We start from the raw sequence: 15,988 nt of genomic DNA, 5'->3' as shown, positions 1-15,988 counted from the left end.
TGTGTATGCAAAGTTTCAGACCTCTCTTTCTTTTTATAAAGAAGGCACAAACGCCCAAAGATGAAAAAAAAGATTAAAGGGCAACTTTTGGGTCCAAATTTAGACTCCCCTACTCCAACTTTAAATGGCTGCCACAGAAAATCCGTAAGAGCTACAGACCTCAAATTTGCAGGTTTTTAATATTTTTACAGGTACAACATATGACTAAAATATAAAGCAAATCTGAGGGGGTCAGGTGGGGCGCCTCCTTGATTTGATATGGAGTGACCCTTTTGTGGGTTTGATACATACATGTGTACAGTCGCACAGTAAGGTCAAGGGGTCATCAATAATGCTGTTTTTGGTATCAGAATAATTCTAAAAGATCAATCTATGTGAATATGTTCTCCATTTTGGTATGAAGTAGGAAATATTTGAGATCTGGTAAATTCACAATGTTAAGTTACTTTTGGGACACGCTGTACTTTTTGTATCGCCGTAAAGTATGTATATATGTGGCGTGTCATGTAAAAATCACACACTTTTGGGCAGGTTATAAATTTTGAGGTTTTTACATATCTTAAATATAGAGATATTTTGCTCCGTAACGCCATTTTCCCCAATAAAATCGGACATTCCTAAGCGAAGATAATGAGTTCGTAAGTTATGGTAATATTAAATTGGAAATTGAGATATCGGCCTTTAAAAATATTATTGATAATGTTGAGAGTAGGAATTACCTTGAAAATGTCTCAAAAATACAAGATGCCAGTTATATTCCTGTCTGAAACTATCAGACAATATTTTTAACATTAATAACATCACAAATTCGCAACAAACCCAAATTATGAAAAAATCACCCTGGCAGATTTTTGGCTATTTCTCCATTTACAATCCTGCCCAAAAGTGTTTGCTTTTGACATGACACGTCACACATTGCAAAATGTAAAATACACTCGAACATAACAGTTCAGTTCTTAAAAATACTTTAATAGTTCATACCTAATTTTCGGACGGCATTGAAAAGTCCTTCTTCAGTGTTCAGGCTGAACCTGCTTCGACAAGAAAACACTAATGATAAAAAAAATGATATTTAGTAGATCTATAATAGCGATCTAATCTAAAGTTGATAACAATTATACTTATATCCCAGCAAACACAAAACGTTTTCGACATCATTCGCAAAAGGTTATAAAAAGTTGTTAGAAAACGTTTAAATGTCGGGTTATATAAAGGGTATATTAAGGGTATAAAACGTTTTCATAACATTAAAAATCATTTTTTGATGATCTGCTGCTCAGCAAACAAAAAATGTTTTACAGAAAACGTTTAAATGTCGGGTTATATAAAGGGGATAAAAACGTTTTAATAACATTCCAAAAACATTTTTGAAAACTTGACAAAAAACATTCTAAACAGAATCTTATTTTGGGGTTGAAAAAATATTTTGCGAAAAATGTTTTCCCAAAATATTTGCAATAACGTTTCAAAAACGTTTTCATGACATATTTATAACCCGACATTTAAATGTTATTAAAACGTTTTGAAAAAACATTTTAAGAACATTTCTGTGTTTGCTGGGTGCAAATATTTTAACATAATGTTATTTAAGTGTTGACAAAATATTTGCCAAAATTTTTTTGCAAAAATAGTTTACAATAACATTTTGGAAAACATTTTAAAAATATTGTTGTAGTGTGTTTTCATACAAAACGTTTTAAAACGTTTTCATGACCTATATAACCCAACATTTTAATGTTATTAAAACGTTTTTATGTAAACCAGAAGCCAACATACGGTATAACTTTTTTAAAACGTTTTTGTGTTCAGTACGAATAAACAAGAAGCTCGATCAAATAAATAAATACACTAATTGATGATCTACCAGCGAATATCTTAATTGTACATATAGTCAAACATGACAAAATATGATAAATAAACCTACTCAAAAAATTGCATAATAATATGACACAAAATTTGAGTTGACGTATGTGTGTTTCGTGTATGGAAAAGCAATAACCATGATAATGAGGGCGCCAGAACAGACAGGAGAAGAGGGTATGCCCAGGCGGCGAGTGGCATGATAGAGCCGGCAACTTGTGAAACCGCCCGGCCGTATGGCATTTTCCATATACTCGGTTAGTTTTGCGGGGTTCATTATCGAACCCCAACGGTTTTAGCTTGTATTTAATTATTTATTAACATAGTCCTATTTGTTTGTGATATTTCAAGCGTTTTAAAATTTCAAAATAATCCCAGTCAATTACACGGTTGACGATGGAAATTTACTGAATTTAGAGAATGTACGTCATTTACCACCTGGGTATGCCGGGGCGTCACGCGGGAGCATTAATACCAAGGGGGTTTGAAATGTAACGATTCCAGAAAGGATATTCTACGGAGAAAAATGTTTTTGGACTTTTTGGGAATGTATTCAATTGGGATAAATGGATGTCGAGTTGAAGTGGGTGGGTGGGTAATGTAGACGAGACTTTTGCCGCCTTTGGAGTTATTATGTTTAGGCTAATTTCTGAACATGTACATGTAGCAGCGAATAATTCTAATCTAGAACCCATTCGCCATAATGGCGTGTCTCAGAGCGGAACTGGAGATTATAACATACGAAATATCCTTATTAAGTAAATAGAAACAAGAAATATAGAAATAATGTACGATAATGTTAATAACGCAATTAACCCAATTATAGTTAATAGTTGAATAATTATTTCTTTGTTTTTTCTTTTTTAACAGGTATTACAATCACATGTCCTGTAACCTTAACAGTGGGTTCAGACGGCAGGATAGAACTTCCACAACCGATGACGTTGTTTCAGTTACAAACTGATATTGACGAGATGACTTACACCTACCTTGGTAGAACGCAAACTGAACTAGCGAATGCTAATGTCCATATTCTGACGGGGTTTCCGATGGGTACTACGCCTGTCGAGGTTGAGATCACCGATGGAATTGAAATAGCATTGTGCACATTTCGAGCTGTGCGTGTGGGTAAGTCCATCATTTTTTATAATCACTGATAATGGTCAAACGATATTGGTACATTCCAGTTCAATCAGTATACGACACATTTTCTTCAGCAGTTCAGGGATTCGAAGTAGGTACATACACGGAAACTCTGACTAAGACAGATAAAAGTGGAAGTACAGTGATACAACTACATTGTTATAGCAGGAAAAATATTTCGTTAGCGATCTATATCAGTTTGAAAAGCTAAAAAGTTGACCCAAAACTGTTCACGGGTCAAGTTTAAGTCTGTCAAAATCGAAATTCCTACACTAAAAGACACAATTTCATGCCTAATTTTAATACAAGGATTTTTTTGAAAAAAATGAATATTACTGAAAAAATTACAATAAATATTGTTTGTTATTTGACTGAGAAAATTAATTTTAAGAGCAAAGGTGTGTCTCAGATTTGAGCTGATTTCAACATGTACCTTATGCATAACATTAGAGGGTGGTCAGTAGCTAATGAGTGTATATAGATAAGGTGCTCACGATCCCTTTACTTTTCAATAATCTGATTCCCCTTTATATTATCTGATTACGTCAACAAAACAGAATGTGAACGTCAATGGTCTGCAAAGAACAACAACATCTAGCCACAGTCTCTTTCGTATGACGTCACATGCCACCTCATCTATAAGCAGACCCAAACTAGAGCTAATTGCGCACACAGTGTGTGACCCCTTTGGCTAAAGCTAATTAGCCCAGCTACATGTAAATAGCCCATAAGCATTAAGCCTTAATTAAGCTAGCCGAAAGTTATGACTAAAATGGCTTGCCATATGCGGCAAATGTAATGTACAGCAACTTATATGTACAGGGGAAAGAAGAATCACGCATCGCACAATTAAATTCAAACTAGCGCACGAGATCAAATTAATGATGCTTAATCGTTATTTTCAATACATAAAATTTGAATGTTCCCATGTTCCAGTGTATAATGCACAGGCCTCTTCTCTTGTTGTATTGAAAGAAAGTGTAAAAATCAATTATTCGCTAATATTTTGCTGTTGAAAGAAAAGTATGATTATTAATTTTCAGAACCAACGGTAGCCTGTCCGGACCGTCTGAATCCTTTGTCACCAAACCCCTCATCGCTGGTAAGCTTCAACATTCCAGCATTTGCAAACTTCCCGAACAATGCTAATGTCCAGCTTACATACAGATACAGCAATCTTGATGTTGACCCCGCAGTTAACAACCAACTGTTAGCACCAATTCAATCTACGCCAGGAACGCATTCTTTGAATGATCTGCCGTGTGGATCAAATACAGTGACGGTCACTGCAACTGATAATGCTGGTAATACGGCAAGCTGCACATTTACGTATTTCAGACTATGTAAGTATCTTACTGCTATGCTTGTCTTTCTAGTCTGGTTCGCTGAAGAAATATGTTAGTGCTTAAAATTTGACAACGGATTGCCGTTGCCTTAAGGCCTGGGGTATGGGCAAACTTAAAGTACAGGTAACATGAGAGGGGAAGCGACGGGGTTACCCCCCCCCCCAAAGAAAAATCACAGCGGCACGTAGTAACAAGGCCGCCGAATGCGAATATGTATTTATTTTGCCAAACACAAAATATAGACATGTCTTGTTAAAATCTTATTTTAAGGGATCTGGAATGAGCGTTTTGAGCGTTTCGACAGTATATTTTGTGGGACATGAGAGCACATCAGACATATTGAATTGTATTCTGAATACGAAGAATGTCTTTCTGATATCAAATAATTTTAATTTTTTGAAATTCACGATATAATACAAATTTTATGACAAATTATTAAAATTTGATATTTTTTCACATTTTTTTTATATATAACAGTCCTCAAAGTAAATTTTATACATCTAATAACATATTCTTAAGGTCATGTTTTTTTTTATGTTGGGCACCAGTTGCGTTGCATGTGTATTTTTCAAACAAATCACATGCTTTTACATGTTTGGTACTATAATTTCAAAAGTTAACATTAGAACCCAATAAAAGTATATATATTCTGAGAGCATAATACTCAGACAATTTCAGAAACGATACAATGGGAGTCATTATACAGGGTGACCCATATAATATACAGGGTGTAAAAAACAAAATAAGGATGGAAATATTAATTCCGTTAGGGTGTCACCTCTCGACGTACATTGATAATGTAAAGTTCTGACACATGTTTAATATAGTTAACTTAATTGCCCACCCAAAAAACCTATTTTTTTGGTGTTTTGGTAAAAAATCCATATCTTCAATACAAAAGGTCCAAATTTTCAATTGATCGCCGGCTTTTCATCCCACCTACATACACTTTAAGTATAGATCATCAGGTTTATAAAGTTTACTTCGAGTACTGTTAAATATCAAAAATATCAATTTGTAATCATTTGCCATAAAATGTGTATTACATTGCGAATTTCAAAATATCAAAATTATTTGATATCAGAAGGACATTCTTCGTATTCAGATTGCAATGCGATATGTCTGATGTGCTATAAGGTCCCAAACGTTCATACCCCACCCCTTAATGCCTTTGGTCACTAACGTATTTCGTTCAATGTTGATTGTATTTGTGAGATGTCGATAAACATATATAGTATTAGGTTTATGTTAGGTGATACACACACATTAGAAACCCCTATGTACATAATTATCGTGCACATAAACACGTCATCTTAGTTCGATAAAACAGTTTGATTTCCATCGTTAATCCTGATCCTGCTTTCAAATTTGCGTTTACATCAATATCTTTAAAACTAGTAAATCATATGAACAATAACTTAGTGGTAGACGAATGTTTCTCTATAGAAAAACATGAAGAATATGGCCAAATTAAGAAATATTATTCTTGCAGGCTATTTCCACCACCAGAACTTTACATCTTCAGCGATTTGAGCTGGCAATAAAATATCAACAGTAACAACAGTAATGATAGTTGAAGTAGAATATGCCAGTGTTAGTAATATTTATATTAATCTAAATATTTTGTTACACAGGTGTTGTCTGTCCTAATCCTGTAAGTTCGACACTAACATCAACCAGTTTCACTCGTCCTTCTGTCACGTTCCCACTTGGTGATGTTGTAACCTATACATACACCTACAGCGGTGGAACGATTGGTACATTCCCGTTCAATCAGGCTACCACACATGTTCTTCAAGGATTCACAACGGGAACGAATTCGGTAACTTTGACTGTGAGAGGTGCAAATGGAAATACAGTGACTTGTACATACATCTACGTCGTTACAGGAGGTAATCATTGAATTAGGATGAAATGCTATTTCAAAATTACAAATCGTAGACAAATTTGCATTCCAAATTTTAAAAAAAGACCGTAGATAGGTTCTACGAACAAATCACAAATCAAATCCTGCCTTTATAATTGGGAGACAAGTGTTTCTTTCTCTGGTCTGTTTACAAAGTTTAAATGCAGCAACGTCACGTAAACAATGTAGCGGATACTGGGTTTATATTTGGTAGGTAAATATTTTAAATCTGTTTGCTCCAAAAGTAAATTGTAGAATTTACAAGCAATTAGCAACGCAAATACTGAGTTTTTACTTTGGAGCGCAGATATAAAGACGACCAGAACTTGGTCATAAAATTATACTTGTATAGTGAAAACAAGGTAAAAATATATTTTGCAAATCAAATGAAATCTTCAAAAAGTATTGAAAGGACACAAGAAAAGTACTTTTTGTCCAATATTTTGCTAATGAAAGGAGGCTATGATTATTAATTTTCAGTGCCAATTGTATCTTGTCCGAACCGTCTGAATCCTGTGTCACCAAACCCCTCATCGCAGGTCAGCTTCAACATTCCAGTACTCACAAACTTCCCGAACAACGCTAATGTTCAGCTGGAATACAGATATAGCAATTTTGATGTTGTCCCACCAGTTAACAACCAACTCTTGGCGCCAATTCAATCTACGCCAGCAACGCATTCATTGAGTGGTCTGTCATGTGGATCAAATACAGTAACGATCACTGCAACTGATAATGCTGGTAATACGGCAAGCTGCACATTTACGTATTTCAGACTATGTGAGTATTTAGCTGCTATGTTTTTATCTTCGTAGTCTAGTTAGCGGCAGAAATGAAATACGAATACAATATTGAAAATGGATAAGGTTGACAATAATTGACTATTTAACACGTGTTAGTTGGAGAAAACATTTTGACTTCCATCGTTAATCTTCATCCTGCATTAAAATTTGCGTTAACATCAATTAAAACTATTAAATCAAATGAACAATAACAAGTAGCAAAAATAACATAGCCAAAGTAATATATTGTATTCTTGCAGACCATTTCCACTAACCACCCGGACTTTACACCCTCAGCGATTTGAGTTTGCAATAAAATAAAAACAACAACAATAATAATAGTTGTAGTAGAATATACCAGTGGTAGTAATATTTATATTAATCTAATTATTTAAATGTTGTTACTCAGGTGTTGTCTGTCCTAATCCTGTAAGTTCGACACTAACTTCAACCAGTTTCGCTCGTCCCTCTGTCACGTTCCCACTCGGTGATGTGGTAACCTATACATACACCTACAACGGTGGAACGATTGGTACATTCTCGTTCAATCAGGCTACCACACATGTTCTTCAGGGATTCACAACGGGAACAAATTCGGTAACATTGACTGTGACAAGTGCAAATGGAAATTCAGTGACTTGTTCATACATCTACATCGTTACAGGAGGTAATTTTTAATTTCAAAGTTCATAATCGTAGACATATTTACCATCCAAATTAAAAAGGCTGTATCTACTAAGAAATCACAAACCAAATCCTGCCTTTATAATTGGGAGACTGGTGTTTCTTTCTCTGATCTGTTTACAAAGTTTAAATGCAGCATCGTCATGTGAACTACGTAGCAGGACTTTTTTCCAATATTTTGCTAATAAAAGGAGACATGATTATTAATTTTCAGTGCCAATTGTAGCTTGTCCGAACCGTCTGAATCCTGTGTCACCAAACCCGTCATCGCAGGTCAGTTTCAACATACCAGCGCTTACAAACTTCCCGAACAATGCTAATGTTCAGCTGGCATACAGATACAGCAATTTTGATGTGGTCCCACCAGTTAACAGCCGACTTTTAGCGCCAATTCAATCTACGCCAGCTACGCATTCTTTGAGTGATCTGTCATGTGGATCAAATACAGTAACGGTAACTGCAACTGATAATGCTGGTAATACGGCAAGCTGCACATTTACGTATTTCAGACTATGTGAGTATCTTGCTGATATATTTACCTTTGTAGTCTGGTTCGCGGTAGAAATACAATACGTTAGTGTCTAAAACTTTGACGACGGATTGCCGTTGCATTAATTTATTGAAAATTGATAACGTTGAAAATTGATTGATTGAACACGTGTTAGTTGGAGAAAACATTTTGACTTCCATCGTTAATATTCATCCTGCATTAAAATTTGCGTTTACATCAATTAAAACTATTAAATCAAATGAACAATAACTTAGTAGGAGCAGAATGTTTTTCTGTAGCAAAACATGAAGAATATATCCAAAGTAAGATATTGTATTCTTGCAGGCCATTTTCACTTATCACCCGGACTCTACACCCTCAGCGATTTGAGTTTGCAATAAAATAAAAACAACAACAATAATAATAGTTGAAGTAGAATATACCAGTGGTAGTAATATTTATATTAATCTAAATATTTAAATGTTGTTACTCAGGTGTTGTTTGTCCTAATCCTATAAGTTCGACACTAACATCAACCAGTTTCACTCGTCCTTCTGTCACGTTCCCACTCGGTGATGTTGTAACCTATACATACACCTACAATGGTGGAACGATTGGTACATTCTCGTTCAATCAAGCTACCACACATGTTCTTCAGGGATTCACAACGGGAACAAATTCGGTAACATTGACTGTGACGGGTGCAAATAGTAATACAGTGACTTGTACATACATCTACGTCGTTACAGGAGGTAATCTTTAATTTCAAAGTTAAGAATCGTAGACATATTTACCCTCCAAATTAAAAAGGCAGTATCTACAAACAAATCACAAAGCAAATACTGCCTTTTAAATTGGGGACAGGTACTAGGTGTTTCTTTCTCTGGTCTGTTTAAATGCAACATCTTTACGTGAACAACGTAGCAGATACTGTGTTTATATATGGTAGGTAAATATTTTAAATCTGCACTGCTTTCAAATTAAACCGCAGTATGCTAGCAATATTATTAGCAAAACAGATGCCGCGTTCTTACTTTGGAGGGCACATATAAACACGACCAGAACCTGATCACAAAATTGTAGTTGTATGGTGAATTCAAGCTAAAAGTACATTTTGCCAATCAAATGAAATCTTCAAAATGCTTTGAAAGAGCGTAAGAAAAGTACCTTTTGTCCAATATTTTGCTAAGAAAAGGACACTATGATTATTAATTTCAGTACCAACGGTAGCCTGTCCGAACCGTCTGAATCCTGTGTCACCAAACCCGTCATCGCAGGTCAGTTTCAACATACCAGCGCTTACAAACTTCCCGAACAATGCTAATGTTCAGCTGGCATACAGATACAGCAATTTTGACGTGGTGCCAATTCAATCTACGCCAGGAACGCATTCTTTGGGTGATCTGTCATGTGGATCAAATACAGTAACGGTAACTGCAACTGATAATGCTGGTAATACGGCAACCTGCACATTTACGTATTTCAGACTATGTGAGTATCTTGCTGATATATTTATCTTAGTTTGTAGTCTGGTTCGCGGTAGAAATGAAATACGTTAGTGTCTAAAACTTTGACGACGGATTGCCGTTGCATTAATTTATTGAAAATTGATAACGTTGAAAATTGATTGATTGAACACGTGTTAGTTGGAGAAAACATTTTGACTTCCATCGTTAATCTTCATCCTGCATTAAAATTTGCGTTTACATCAATTAAAACTATTAAATCAAATGAACAATATCTTAGTAGGAGCAGAATGTTTTTCTGTAGCAAAACATGAAGAATATATCCAAAGTAAGATATTGTATTCTTGCAGGCCATTTTCACTTATCACCCGGACTTTACATCTTCAGCGATTTGCACTGGCAATAAAATAAAAACAACAACAATAATAATAGTTGTAGTAGAATATACCAGTGGTAGTAATATTTATATTAATCTAAATATTTAAATGTTGTTACTCAGGTGTTGTTTGTCCGAATCCTGTAAGTTCGACAGTAACATCAACCAGTTTCGCTCGTCCTTCTGTCACGTTCCCACTCGGTGATGTTGTAACCTATACATACATCTACAATGGTGGAACGATTGGTACATTCTCGTTCAATCAAGCTACCACACATGTTCTTCAGGGATTCACAACGGGAACAAATTCGGTAACTTTGACTGTGACAAGTGCCACTAATACAGTGACTTGTACATACATCTACGTCGTTACAGGAGGTAATCATTACATTTGGATAAAATGCTATATATCAAAGTTAAGAATCATAGACATATTTACCTACCTAATTAAAAAAGGCAGTATCTACGAACAGATCACAAACCAAATACTGCCTTTATAATTGGGAGACTGGTGTTTACAAAGTTTAAATGCAGCAACTTCACGTGAACTATGTAACAGATACTGATCTATATCTGATAGGTAAATGTTTTAAATCTGTACTGTTTCCAAAATAAGCTGCAGTATTTCCTAGCCATTGCCAAATGAAATACTGAGTTTTTACTTACTTTGGAGGGAAGATATAAACACGATCAGATCTTGTTCACGAAATTATACTTGTATAGTGAATTCTAGCTGAAAGTACATTTTGCCAATCAAATGAAATCTTCAAAATATTTTGAAAGAGGATAAGAAAAGTACTAATGATTATTAATTTTCAGTGCCAATGGTGGATTGTCCGAACCGTCTGAATCCTTTGTCACCAAACCCCTCATCGCAGGTCAGCTTCAACATTCCTGTACTCACAAACTTCCCGAACAACGCAAATGTTCAGCTGGAATACAGATACAGCAATTTTGATATGGTCCCACCAGTTAACAACCGACTCTTGGCGCCAATTCAATCTACGCCAGCATCGTATTCTTTGGGTGATCTGCCATGTGGATCAAACACAGTAACGGTAACTGCAACTGATAATGCTGGTAATACGGCAAGCTGCACATTTACGTATTTCAGACTATGTGAGTATTTTGCTGCTATATTTATCTTTCTAGTCTGGTTCGCGGTAGAAATGAAAAACGTTAGTGCCTAAAATTTTGACGACGGATTGTCCAGACGGCGAGTGGCATGATGGTCGGAGAGAGCCAGCAAAACCGCTCGGCCGTATGGCATTTTCCATATATACTCTCATTATCGAACCCCAACGGTTTTAGCTTGTATTTATATTATTTATTAACATAGGCCTATTTGTTTGTGATATTTCAAGCGTTTTAAATTTTCAAAATAATCCCATGCAATTACACGGTTGACGATGGAAATTTACTGAATTTAGAGAATGCACGGCGCCCACCACCTGGGATTCTCGTTGCATTAATTTATTGAAAATTGATTATTCGAACGAAATTTTGCGGTGCTAAACATTCGTCGTCACTAAGCTATAATGACGTTTTGTCGTTGATATGACCATTTGTCAAAGTGAGCGAAGGGAACGATACACCGTTATTTGTAACGGAATACAGTCAATATTGTTGACATCCTGACCTTTGTCTGGCGCCCTCTAAATGTTATTTTAATGCATTTTGGTCACCAACGTATCTCCGTTACGGACGACTATTCAATGTTGATTATATCTGTGATATTTCGATAAATCTAGTGTTAGTTGAATTACAAATACAATCCCATATGTACATACATAGGTTATATATCGTACATATAAACATGCATTAGTTGGATAGAACATTTTGACTTCCATCATTAACATGAATAATATTGATCCTGCATTAAAATGTGCGTTTAAATAATTACAACTATTAAATCAAATGAACAATAACTTAGGGAACAGAATGTTTTCTGTAGCAAAACATGAAGAATATAACCAAAGTAAGAAATTTTATTCTTGCAGGCCATTTCCACTTACCACCAGGACGTTACACCTTCAGCGATTTGAGCCGGCACTAAAACAACAACAACAACAACAACAACAACAACAACAACAACAACAATAATAATAATAATAATAATAATAATAATAATAATAATAATAATAATAATAATAATAATAATATTTTTATAACAATTTGAATATGTATATATTGTTACTCAGGTGTTGTCTGTCCTAATCCTGTAAGTTCGACACTAACATCAACCAGTTTCACTCGTCCTTCTGTCACGTTCCCACTCGGAGATGTGGTAACCTATACATACACCTACAACGGTGGAACGATCGGTACATTCTCGTTCAATCAAGCCACCACACATGTTCTTCAGGGATTCACAACGGGAACAAATTCGGTAACTTTGACTGTGACGGGTGCAACTAGTAATACAGTGACTTGTACATACATCTACGTTGTTACAGGAGGTAATCATTAAATTTGGATGAAATGCTATTTCAAAGTTAGAATCATACACATATTTGCCTTCCTAATTAAAAAAGGCAGTATCTACGAACAAATCACAAACCAATTAAATCTGCGGTGCTTCCAAAGTCAACTGCAGTATTTACTAGCAATGAGCAATGTACTGGGCTTTTACTTTAAAGAGCAGATATAAACACAAACATAACTTTGTAGATAAATTGTATTTGTAGTGAATTGAAGCTAAAAGTTAAGTTTGGCAATGCAATGAAATATAATATAGTAATAACAAATACATTTTGTCCAATATTTTTGCTGATGAAAGAAGTATATGATTTAATTTTCAGTACCAACTGTAGCCTGTCCGAATCCTCAGTCACCAAACCCTTCATCTCAAGTCAGCTTCAACAGTCCAACACTCGCAGGGTTTCCCAACAATGCCTACATTCGACTGACATATAGATGCACCAATTTAGGTTCCGATCCACAAATAAACGATGAATTATTGGCGACAATTCCTTCTACGCAATCAACTCATTCGTTGAATAATCTGGCATGTGGATCAAATAGAGTTACGGTCACTGCAACTGATAATGCTGGTAATACAGCAACCTGCACGTTTACGTACTTCAGGCTATGTGAGTATCTTGCTGCTATCCCGGGCTGCTATCATTCCCGGCTATCATTATACCCACATACAGAGCATACAGGGTATCTTCTTCTTCTTTTTCTGTTTGTCTTTCTTTTTCTGTTTGTCTTTCTTTTTCTTCTCAGTCTTCGTCGTATTCTTCATCATCTTCTTCTTTTTGTTCTTCTTCCTCCTCTTCTACTACTACTACTACTACTACTACTACTACTACTACTACTACTACTACTACTACTACTACTACTACTACTACTACTTCTTCTTGTGTGAATTCTGCTAAAGAACAATAATGGACCTTGAATAGGGAGTCTGAACAGGGAAAAAAAGTCTTGACTGATGAACAACCCGGGTGAGAACCATGATCAATGTTTAACAAAGTATCTTCCACGACTCTTGGTTTACTGTAAAGTTCCCTTATATCAAATCAAGTTTCATATTAATATAAAAACACCTTAATTAAGATTTTACCTCAGGTTTTATGGGCTCCGTGAATTCTTTCAAAAATTGAGATTGCTCAAAAATTAGGTTGAGCTTCAAACTCTTTTTTTATTTGATATCTCTGCTTCATTTGTAACTGTACTTCAGTCCAATGAAATTGGTGTTAAAAACTTTCAAAAATAGAATATTATTGGTTATAAAATAATTATTAGCCTTTGCACACCCCAAAATACATGTTTTTGGCCCATATTTCTAACAATTTGCCAAATACTATATTATGATTTTTGTTGTCATTGGGTCCAACTAAAGGATCAGGATTGAGCTATGTGTTATTTGCCAAAACAGGAGAATAATTTTTTGTTTTAAATTCCAAACAATTAGTACCGAATTAAGTCTTTGCTGTCTATTAAAACACGTTCATTGTACTATAGTTTGTATTAGGGTTGCAAGACTATAAGTCGCCAATAGTCGAAGTCGTGACTATTAGCGGTAGTCGCGACTTTCGACTATTGACTTAGTGATAATCGACTAATGACTACCATCCATTATGTCCTCAAGATATATTAAAGGAGTATTTCGTGATCCTAGCATCCTCTTTTTATGACATTCTACAGTAGATATCCACGAAAAAAGCTTATTCCCAAAATTTCAGTTGGTTCCAATTTTACGTTTGCAAGTTATGCATAATTGTGTTCATTACACTGCTCCATAGGCCACTCTTGTAATTTCGTTTTGGTACAACAGAAAGTAATTCAAATTTGACGATATTTTTCTAAACGAATTAATCTGCAAGAAAATTTTTGTGCATAAACATTATGCAGCCAGAGGTTTCCAGTGGTATAAAAATCTCAACTTTTTTTCGAGAAAAGTGGGGGGATGAAGCTGTGGGAAAAATGCCCCTTTAAATAAGACAACTATAATCCATAAAGTTTGGAAAACTGACTGTTTGATATCCATACAAATGCTGCTGAAATTATGTGCAAGACAGACCTGTCATGTCTGTTATATTTGCCCAGTTTGAATCCCATAGTCCACCAAGATCCACGCGCTGCCGTTGTCAGGAGCCGTTTGTAAAAGCAAGTTCTGCATGTCTCATTTTTGTGTGTATTTGTAATATATCCTGTGTCACGTTTGATTTGTGCGTGAATTTTGGGCGTGAAAGTGACCTCAACTTTTTAACCAAATTTTGACTTCAAAATAGTCGACTACTAAATACGCTGAAGTCATGTAACCCTAGTTTATACCATGTGTCGCTAAATTCTAGTCTTTGCTTGTTGTCATTTTGTTTTTCTGTTTCTATGTCCTTACAGGCGATGCGTGTATTCATTCAAATCCATGTTTGAACGGAGGAGAGTGTATATCTAATCCTGATAATGGCGACTTCGTCGAATGCTTGTTCTGCAATACTGGATACCGTGGCCTGTATTGTCATATATGTACGTGTTTAATCTAATTGAATAAAAATAATAATAAAAAGACCTCGGTAATGAAATAGACTTTTGAAAAGAATGTACATCACAAGGATACAACGATACAAGAAATAATGAAATCCCAGGGAATGGAATCTAAACGTTTCAACCGGTGAAACACCTGTTTTACGTTTTTCAACGACAGGCCCAACAAAACACATGGTTCGATTCCCCTGTACGCGCCACACGATTGATGAGTTTCGATCGAATTTGAAAAAAAAAGCACAAAGCGCCAAAACTGTGCACATTGAATCCTATTAGAAAATGCTTTATTAGTTGATTATAAGTCATTCATTCCTATCCTAATGATAGTTTACTGGAACACTCACTTCTAACTTTTAGAAGGGCCATTTTGTGATTTTAGAATCGTCTTTTTAGGGTATGATGATACAATGATATCTTTGTCAAACCAGGGATAAGACATATAACACAAACATAGTTTACTGGATCCTGGTTTACTGGTTTCTCAACTTTTTTGGAGTAAGTGGGAGATGAGGCTATATGAAGTATAATGCATGCGCACATACACACTCAAGTGAACTTGTTGTGTTTTCTTTAATGGTGTCATTTGTACTCTACCCCGGGTACTCTACATACTTTGTTCTATGTTTTAGATGTATGCGATTCCAACTTCTGTGCCAATGGAGCGACATGTGTTCCTATTGATTCTTGGGATTATAGTTGTAGATGTCCTTATGGCTACTTTGGCGACTACTGTACTGACCGTAAGCCATGCATGCATGCTAACTAACTCATAATAACAATGGGCTATTATAAAAATTTAGTTGAAATCCATACCCCATCGAAAGACATGATTTTAATCTCAAACACGGATGGTTTGGATTTCAAATGGAGTCACTCATTCAGATAATTCCATTTGAAATTCGTACTCCCTGTGTGGAAGGTTAAGGTCATGTCTTTCATAGGA

General features: G+C 35.4%; 1 protein-coding gene across 8 annotated transcripts in view; it reads left to right on the top strand.

Moving 5' to 3' along the window:
- The window catches only part of LOC140135930 (uncharacterized), an 89,596-nt gene that overhangs the window by 11,141 nt on the left and 62,467 nt on the right, over positions 1–15,988 (top strand). For 2 of the 8 annotated variants that reach the window (XM_072157607.1, XM_072157606.1), the window contains exons 2-15: positions 2,731–2,988; positions 4,047–4,346; positions 5,984–6,241; positions 6,736–7,035; positions 7,447–7,704; positions 7,936–8,235; positions 8,706–8,963; positions 9,430–9,702; positions 10,177–10,431; positions 10,873–11,172; positions 12,255–12,512; positions 12,855–13,145; positions 14,902–15,027; positions 15,675–15,785. In XM_072157607.1, coding sequence (XP_072013708.1) covers positions 2,731–2,988; positions 4,047–4,346; positions 5,984–6,241; positions 6,736–7,035; positions 7,447–7,704; positions 7,936–8,235; positions 8,706–8,963; positions 9,430–9,702; positions 10,177–10,431; positions 10,873–11,172; positions 12,255–12,512; positions 12,855–13,145; positions 14,902–15,027; positions 15,675–15,785 — 3,546 coding nt within the window. The remainder of the gene's footprint in view (positions 1–2,730; positions 2,989–4,046; positions 4,347–5,983; positions 6,242–6,735; positions 7,036–7,446; positions 7,705–7,935; positions 8,236–8,705; positions 8,964–9,429; positions 9,703–10,176; positions 10,432–10,872; positions 11,173–12,254; positions 12,513–12,854; positions 13,146–14,901; positions 15,028–15,674; positions 15,786–15,988) is intronic. The other 6 variants (XM_072157611.1, XM_072157610.1, XM_072157609.1 and 3 more) reach the window with 6 other exon arrangements.

This window comes from Amphiura filiformis, chromosome 16 (assembly GCF_039555335.1).
Source record: "Amphiura filiformis chromosome 16, Afil_fr2py, whole genome shotgun sequence".
Taxonomy (NCBI): Eukaryota; Metazoa; Echinodermata; class Ophiuroidea; order Amphilepidida; family Amphiuridae; genus Amphiura; species Amphiura filiformis.
Note: the sequence above shows the minus strand (reverse complement) of the source record. Positions and strands in the feature narration are given on the sequence as shown.